This window comes from Boleophthalmus pectinirostris, unplaced genomic scaffold (genome assembly GCF_026225935.1).
Source record: "Boleophthalmus pectinirostris isolate CB_2022bp ecotype Guang Dong unplaced genomic scaffold, ASM2622593v1 HiC_scaffold_20, whole genome shotgun sequence".
NCBI classification, from domain to species: Eukaryota; Metazoa; Chordata; class Actinopteri; order Gobiiformes; family Gobiidae; genus Boleophthalmus; species Boleophthalmus pectinirostris.
Genome location: NW_026571153.1, coordinates 22,991,883 through 23,001,134, shown reverse-complemented (window position 1 = coordinate 23,001,134; position 9,252 = coordinate 22,991,883). Strand labels below are relative to the sequence as shown.

The window sequence follows — 9,252 nt, the reverse complement described above, 5'->3', positions numbered from 1 at the left end:
GTCCAGCCTCATGTCGTATTTTTAGACATGGCGTTGAACTGTAGTATTTTGGGGCTTTAATCACATGCAGGAATTAAGCTAAACATAAGCGCGCGAAAATTCGTATTTGTTTGTTCGGAGCTTTGTGGTGTCCCGTGAACGCCCCATGTTCCTGAGTACTAGAGCTGAGTGAGTGACAGTCCTGCTCCACACACTACGGCAGCACGAGCGGAGCCAAACAAGGCGCCGGGGGAGGACCGAGGGACGGGCGGAGAGCGTGCAGCGGAACCCAGTGACTCCGAGCTCCGTGCACTTAATGAACTATAGCACCGGGAGTGGACTGTTGTTGGTGGAGAACGGAGCGTCGACCCGAGCCGCATGTGCTCACTCGAGAGCGCATTGAAAACTTGTGCTGCTGCTGCTCCGCCTGTGGGACCGACGTGAGAGGAGCTAATCTCCGTCTGCACACGGGCTGGTATCTGAAGCTGCAAGGCAAGGACCACCAGAGCGACCCCAACGCCGACCTCTGCCTCCCCTCTCTCTCACTCCATGCCTGCATTGATGTGGGGCAGCGGGAGGGGAGCGGCACCACCAGCTGAAACTTACAGAAATACTACAAACTGAATGCGTGGTATTTAAAGAAGTTGTGTTTGGAAAGCTGTCATGGAGAACAACCAAGCGGGCGAACCTCATGGCTGCGAGGACGTGCGAAAAAGCGGCTATCTCCGTAAGCAGAAGTCCATGCACCGTCGCTACTTCGTGCTTCGGACCGCTTCGGAGCGTGGCCCGGCCCGGCTCGAGTACTATGAAAGCGAGAAGAAATTCCGTGGAAAGGCCCCCGTCCCGAAGAAAGCCGTGGCACTGGAGACATGCTTTAACATCAACAAGCGGGCCGATTCCAAAACAAGCACATGATCGTCCTGTACACGCGCGCCGAGAGTTTTGCCGTGGCCGCTGAGAACGAGACGGACCAGGACGAGTGGTACCAGGCCATGGTGGAGCTGCAGTGCAAATGTGAGTAGAAAGTGTAGTTTAAAAGTCCCAGTTACGCCGTGAACTCCGCGAGGGTCTGTGTGCGTAAAGGGAAAACGTGGCAAATCAGCAGCTTTTGCAGGGAAGGCGCAGTGCAGATGGATGCGCCTTGCAAACCCATTCAGGAATAGATAGTTTAGATATTAAAGCCTTTTCTAGTTGAAGGTCTGTCAAATGCTTTTCTCCATGGAGATGTTATTGCCTTGTCAGAATGGCATTAAACCTTTCTGTCTTCATTGAGACCGAACCATGCTAATTAACAGCTCAGATCTGTGGAGAGGCAGCCTCACTCATAGTCAGAATGCTTGTTTTTCTAGTATTTTTAAGCTATAAACCACCTGCTATTCAATAAATATAAGGTCGATTTGTTTAATGTCACATTGTGGAACATTTGAAGCAGAGCAGTGGCATATCCTTAGAAACAAGCAGGTGACAGACCCCCAACAGAAAAGTTACACAGTGCAACTTTATTCCTTTATTATGCTACTTGTTTTTACTACACCAGCTGTACTCTGACCCTTTCTTGTGAACCTCTTTAAGTGTTGCTTGCTCTTATCACACAAGTGTCAGTCCTCATATTTGCAGCCTATCTCCTAACAAACAACTTGAGCTGTTCGCAGTGCATGGGTTTCTACCAGCAAAGTTTTTTGGGTTTTTTTTGCAGCCAACTTGTTAAACTCCAACACACCCCACTTCTTCTTTTGTTCTTGCTGACACTGCAATATTGCACGCAGGATCGATCCCAGTGTTACTCAACTCTGCAACATTGCTTCTTTTGTTTGGTAACACTTTCCACATACAAGTTGGTAACGAAATCAGTCAAACTTGTCAATATCATTGCTATAATTGCTACGAAAAAAGACTTGGTTGAATGAATGAAACAACAGAAATTTTTAATGCCACTCTGGAATATTAAAGGGTCCATGTTACACTATTTTCCAATCTATGTTATAATGTTGTTTCCTCATCAAAAAATATACCTGGAGTTGTAGTTTTTTTTTCATTCACACATGTTTAACACACAAATCTTGCATATTTAGGCTGATCTCTTCTCTCCTACTGCTCTGCTGTGTTTTTAAACTCCATAGACATAGACGCTAAAACCATTTTGATAATATCAGTCCTGGGATTGCCTATTTCTACAGAACAAAAGGTTAAAAGGTAGCTGTTTATTTAAAAACTACCACTACATGACATTACAAGGTGGAACAGAGCATTTTGAGTTTTGGGGATGTAGACTCTGACTGGTGAATGAAATAAAACACAATTATTTTTAGGTATATTTTTGATGAGGTAACAACATTATAACATGGTTTAAAGCTCTTAAGAGACGATTTTGTGCAATAGAGACCCTTTAATTGTTAGGCTTTGGCTTTTTAAAATATTACTGCAACCACTTGTGAACAGCTTAAAACCATACACACTTTGCAAATCTGGTCCAGTACAATCAGAGAAATGTATTATATAAAAGTATCATATGGTGTCAATGAGCTGCTGAGTAAACACAGCTGTCAGCGCAGAATTGGTGACCAAGCAAAGATCACCTGTTCATCCTCCCGCTACCAAACAGCCACAAGAGCCACCACCAGACACCATGACGCAACCTGAACAAGCACCAGATAGCAATAGTTCAAGGTACTGGGCACACACACATGCTCTATTGCTCTGTTATATAAAGAGGCTGATAAGGAGCAAGTCATCGAACACCTAGAAAATGGGTCAATACTGGAGTTTGCAGATTTTTAAAAGGCCCATATTATACAAAATTGACTCTGTGTGAGTTTTTCAGCCATGTTCGAATGATGTTAACTCATCAAAAACATACCTGGAGTTGTGTTGTGTTTCGTTCCTGCTTGAGTAACCCATCATTATTAGTCTGTCTGCATCTCCAAAGCTCAGAATAGTGTTCCATAAAGCAATAGTTTTCAAGTTAACAGGTACCTTTTCACCTTTAGGAAATTCTAGGACTAAAGTTATCCAGACAATTTGAGATGAGAACTCTGCCTAAATGTGCATAGTTTGTGTGTTAAACATGTGACTGAAACAAAACACAACTCCAGGTATGTTTGTGATGAGGAAACACCTACACCAACATAATATAGGACCTTTAAGATAAGCATTGTAAAAGTCAAATGTTTTATGAGTCTCTGTTTGCAGTTTATACTGTACATACATCATAATTCAGTGAGACACGCTGTGTTCATTTGACCTAAAAAAACCCAAAACAAACCTGTTGCTGTAAGTGACATTTTTATTTATTTATTTATTTTTTTTTTTGCAACTAATCAGTTTTTAATTTGTGCAAAACAGCTTTATCATGTTAATTTGTTGTAGTTAGTTTGACACTCATGACACACAGGCGAGGGCTGAGTCACTGAAACAAACAAACAAACAAAAAAAAAATCACACAATTAGACCCATTTGCAGGACATCTCAGTGTGTGTAACTTTGCCATTAAATAAATGAGTTAAATCATTACATTTTCTGAACCACTACCTGTCAATTATATGGTTAGCCAGAACCAGACTCTTTGACAGAACTTTACAAAGACGCGGATCTGGAGCCGTTTCTTGTCTCCCTGATTTCAGAGGGAGTGATTGACAGGTGGATTAACCAATCAGAAAGCTCTGTTCGCGTCAAAAGCAAACATGACTATTTACATTAAGCACTTACAGTTAATCAACATAAAGGACTGAGAAACTGCATGGGTTTTCTCAGAGTCAAGAATTGAAGCACCAACCTATTACGTATCTCAGGTAAAAGAAGTTATATATTTTGTTCTGAATTATACAAGAATTTTGGAGTGATGTCTTCTGCCTTTGAGAGACACAAACTACAAATTAGCATCTGTGATTGGACCTTCTCAAGTTTGTACAGAGGTTTTTTCACGCTATACCATCTGATTTCAGTCTTTTTTGGATTCAAACATAATATAGAAGGGATTTGTTGGTCAGGCAAAATCAGTCAGTACAATGCAGCCAGCAATATCGAAACACATTGTATTGACAGACATTTGCGCAGGATTGTCAGCTCCTAAAATGAGAAACGAGTCTTTGTTCTTGTAAAATTTCAAAGTTGCTTCCAGTAGCTGCATTATAGGATTCAAGTGGAGCCTTTTGAATTTAATAATATGTCAACATCTCCAGCTCCCCCGCTCCTCTCACACAACTCCCTCTGTGTGTTTTTGGTGTGTACAGCCCACTTTTACCAAGTATTTCACGAGTTTCCGAGAGACACTGAAGTGAGTGAGAGGACAGATGTTGGGAGCTAGAACTGCAAATCTAAAGTTTTTTTTAGCAATTTTTTTATGTATTAAAAGGAAAGTTGGTCTCTAGTGCTGTACAGGGATTAAAGGTCCTATATTACAATAATGATTCTTGTGATCTTTAAGACATGTTTATAATGTTGTTATCTTCTCAAGAACATAGCTGGAGTTGTTTTGTTTCATTCACACATGCTTGAGTAATCCTGCATTATTAGTTTGTCTACATCTCCAAAGCTTTTTACCTTTAGTTCAGCAGAGACTGGCAATCCCTGTGCTGAAATGATCCAAATGATTCTAGTGAAGGTGTATGGAGTTTAAAAATACAGTGGAGGACTTCCTGTATTACTACATAAGACATCATAAGGTGGACCCAAGTGTTTTCTGTTTTAGAGAAGAGCAAAGCCTAAATATGCAAGATTTGTGCGTTAAACATGTGTGAATGGAATGAAACTAAACACAACTCCAGGTATGTTTGTGATGCGGAAACAACATCATAACACAGACTGGAAAATAGCGTAATATGGGCCCTTTAGATGTACAACTCCGTGTGAGGGAGCGATGCAGCCTGCCGAAGTTCACTATGACATTTTTGAAATTACAGGTCTGTTTTGTTGCGCCGTCGGCTCCCTGGTGCCCTCTTTTGTTGTTTCCGAGTGTTGGGTTTCTAGTGTAAATCTCTCCATATGACTATGACAGAAGGGCTGGCTGCTGTGTAAACTTGCACACAGGCAGGTCCTTTCTTGTGGTATGTAGTGCAGCTTATAGACTTTTGTATGTGGGCAAAAACTAGGCCACAGACAGATATATAGTGCCTCTGTGCTGATGGAACGGCATAATATATGGTAAAAATGGGCCCATATTACACAGTTTTCCGATCTATGTTATAATGTTGTTTCCTAATCACAAACATACCTGGAGTTGTGTTTAGTTTCATTCACACAGGTTTAATACACAAAGCCTGCATATTTAGGCTGAGTTCTCAAACTGAAAACCACCTTGTGATGTCATGCGGTAATACAGAAAACGTTTCACCGTGCTTTTAAACTCCATACGCCTTCACTGAAATCATTTGGATGATTTCAGACTGAGAATTGCCAATAACAGATAACTTTTACCTTTGTGTATGTAGACAGACTAATAGTGCCGGATTACTGAAACACGTGTGAATGAAACAAAACAGAATTCCTGGTCTGTTTTTAATGAGGTACCAATGTTCTAACATGACTTAAAGCTCACAAGAGCCAATTTTGCATAATATTGGATCCTTAATATTCTTTGTACAGATTTACTTGGTACAGCTTTACAGTCAAAAATGTTTATTGATTTGACAAAGCAAACCACTGAGTTTATCTGGACTTTTGACCCTTACACAGTCATTAAGAGCCGGCCCTATTGCTGAGTTTTAGATGACATCACAACATTCTTAGGGCCTATTGTAGTTAATGGAGTTGGCGCAGGTTAGCAAATAAATGTTGTTGTTTTTTTCCTAATTTATTAAACTCAAGAGCATGGCCACTGATACAAATGATCGGGTTCAACATTCCTGAATTTTTTTATTTTATTTTTTTTTACGTATTTCTTTAAAAACACCATGCTTTCAATGTAACTATAGTCACACAAGATGAAAAATGTAACTTAACCAAATGTACAACGCTTGTTTAGACAATCCAACTATATCTCCATGCATGTTAGTAAAGCAGACCTATTTTTCAGAGCTTTTAACCATATAATAGTTGTTTCTTTTTCTCATCTCTTCACCCTCTTGAAGTTGTATTTGGAGTGATTTGTACATGTTTGTCTAATCTTTAATTGCTAATTTTCAGGACGTTATATTACAGATTAATTCTTGTTTTCACCTCCACCAGCATACGCCCACTGATCTGTACTTACTTGGTTTTCCAATTTTCTTTTCTTAATGAGGGATACACGCAGGATTTGGCAGCATTGTGTAGTTTCAGAATCGCAATTTTCATGGAGATGTTATTGCTTTGCCTGAAAGGTTGCACAGTACGGCATTAAACTCATCTATGTTGCATTTACTCAGTTATAGGTGTTTTAGTGCTCAAAAATACTGCAAAAAACATGTGTTTCTACAGTGAGTGAGTGAGCCTCTCCACAGATCTCACCTGTGACTTGGTCTGGAGGCATTATGGCTTGTCTCCATGGAAATAGATGAGTTTAATGTGATACTGTGGGACATTCTAGACAAAGCAATAACATTTCCATTTGAAGATGAGCAGGTGACAGACCCTCCACCAGAAAGTTACACAGTGCATGTTTAAGTTATTTTAGATGAAGCTTTGATTTAAAATGTGGAAATTATAACAAAATAACGCAGAGATGTCTTTGATTACAGATATATAGCAGATACAAGCACAATAATATTTAAAGCTATTTTAAAACTGCTTTGTGCACTTCTAGTAAGATATGTAAACTTGGACTAACCCTGTAAAACGTCTAAATATATTCCCTCCATTAGAAGTGCTGAGATTCATGGCTGTAATAAGCATCTCTTGGTATGTGAGCTAATACAGGCTCCAGTGTTGATGGAAGCGCTCCTCATGTGATTCCCAAATCCATAGAGTGAAAAGTTTATTCCTCACTATTCCCAGAGGTGTAACGTAACGGAGAACTGTAGTTAAAGGTGCATTGTGTAACTTTTGTGGTGTGGGGTCCGTTGTTGCTTTGTCAGAAAGGTTTAATGCCTCTACTGTCAAACATTCCAATCTTCATGGAGACCAAATCAGACCAAATTACAGGTCAGATCTGTGGAGAGACAACCCCTCTCACAGTCAGAACCCCTGTTTTCTATTTCTGAGCTATTTAATGTTATCCTGTGGAACATTCCAGGCAGAGCAATGACATATCCATAGAAACAAGCAGATGATGAACCTTCCACCAGAAAAGTTACACAATGCACATTTAAGTAGATTTTGCCATGTGATATTTTTTTTTTTAAATTTGAGTATTTCTTTGCTCTGGTATCTGTACTTTTGAGTACTAGTTCTTCCAACATAGTTTATGAGTCTTGCATAGTTTCCTAGTTGCCACACCTTTAACTTGACACCTGAGTAGCTACTACTGTTGCCCACTTAAAGTGAACGAGTAGCCAAAGAGGGGGAGTGGGCCTATAATTATAGTAGTACTGTATAGGCTCATGGTTCAATACATGAAAGCTGGAACAATACATTTTGGGGCTCAGTGTTTATCATGTGTACATGTTTTTTGTAAATGTGGTGAGATTTTAGATTTTTTTTGTTGTTGTTATACCATAAGATTTGAGCTATAGAGGAAAGAATAAATAACTTTGGGGCAAATTTTTCCTTAAAATGTCAAAATGTCTAAATGTATGCCCTCCATAATAATGCTGGGATTTTGCCTGGAATGTTCCATAGTATGACATTAAACATATCTGTCTAGCATTTATTCATTACTAGTGTTTCTATTGCTCAAAAATACAATAATTCCTTCTGTGAATAGGGACGTCTCTCCACAGATCTGAACTGTAATGTAGCATAGTTCTGTAACTCGCTTCTCCCTTATGATAGATGGGTTTAATTTATACTGTGGAACATTCTAGACAAAGCAAAAACATTTCCATGTAGACAATTAGGTGGCGGAGCCTCCACTAGAAATGTTACACACTGTATCCTTTATTCTGTTGTTTATTTGTTCACTTTTTATATTTAAAAAATAGGTTTACTGGGATTGTCCTGCATTGTTATTGTATCAGTGGCATAAAATAGTTTCAATATTATAATTTATTGCAGCATATCTAGCAATATGTCACGTTTTAAAATGCATTATTGTGACAGGTCTATGGGGGATTTAGAAACGGCTCGGAGCCAGGTGTAATTGTATGGATTTTAGGTTGACACAGCAAGCAATCTCGAGCTTTCAGAACAATATACAGTGGGATACAGTAGAGAAAATAATCTTACCAGCTGTATATGAAGGCCTCTCATGCTCCTTGCTGGTTTTCAGGTTTACAGAGCTCAACTGAAGCCCTCACTCTCCCTTTCAGTTTCTTTTACATAAACAAGATCTAAACCAGCCCCTGTGTAAGATAGTGTTGTAGTCATGGTACTCAAATTTTAAACATGATTTTGATACTAAGGAATAGGCTCAATACTCAATACCATGATGATGGTAAAAAAATATTTCTTTAGTCAATAGTATGTGATTTTTAAAATTAAATCGTAGTGCTTTCTTTTACATTACCAGGTGGTCTTATATCTGTGTAATCCATAATATTGTAGTCTATGTGCTCGTATACCTGTTCAGATACAGCTCAAGATCATTCTAAAATTATACAGGTAAGCTTCGTTTCTGTCCTAATGAATGTGACATTTTTTAGTATTGATTCCTGCTCAAATGAGTATCTATTCTCAATACTTTTGGCAACCCTTGTGTCAGGCAATATTACTGTGTACTTTGCAACTTTTCAGGTACAAGGTCGGCCTAATTGTGTCCATAGAGACGTTGCCGCTTTGCCTGGAATGTCCCACAGTATAGTGCTTTAAAAACATGCATTCTCATCAGCAGCATAGTCGCCTCTCCACAGATCCGACTTGTAACTTGACCTTGTAGCATTGCTTGCTTCTTTAGGCTACATTTATATGATGACAGTCTAAACAGAAGACACAAATGTGGCGTTGTGTCTTCACTTTTTATTCTGCATTTGGACGAGTGTTTTCGGGAGGAAATCTGTGTGCATACAGTGAAGCAAAAGTGTGTGGAATTCAATTGGATATGCATGCCATCCGACATGTTTGTTTCTGTGTATTGTTTGAATGTGACGTAAACGCATATATAACGTGAACAGATCTGATTAGAGTTTTGCGTCTTGAGCAGTGTTAACGGGACAGCTACAGCAGAGCGTATTCAACTTTTCCACTTTGGAGGATAGTTTCAGATTTTTGCATTTTTTAAGCCCCAAAAACACTGTCACCATCTAACCGAAAGGCACTTCTGAT

General features: G+C 39.4%; 1 protein-coding gene across 1 annotated transcript in view; it reads left to right on the top strand.

The window, feature by feature from the left end:
• The first annotated feature begins 207 nt into the window (after nucleotides 1-207).
• Nucleotides 208-9,252, top strand: part of si:ch73-335l21.1 (insulin receptor substrate 1-B) — a 68,323-nt gene continuing 59,278 nt past the window's right edge. Inside the window, 2 exon segments of the mRNA XM_055156503.1 lie at nucleotides 208-880; nucleotides 883-993. Of these exon segments, the coding sequence (XP_055012478.1) occupies nucleotides 643-880; nucleotides 883-993 (349 nt within the window). The 5' untranslated portion in view covers nucleotides 208-642.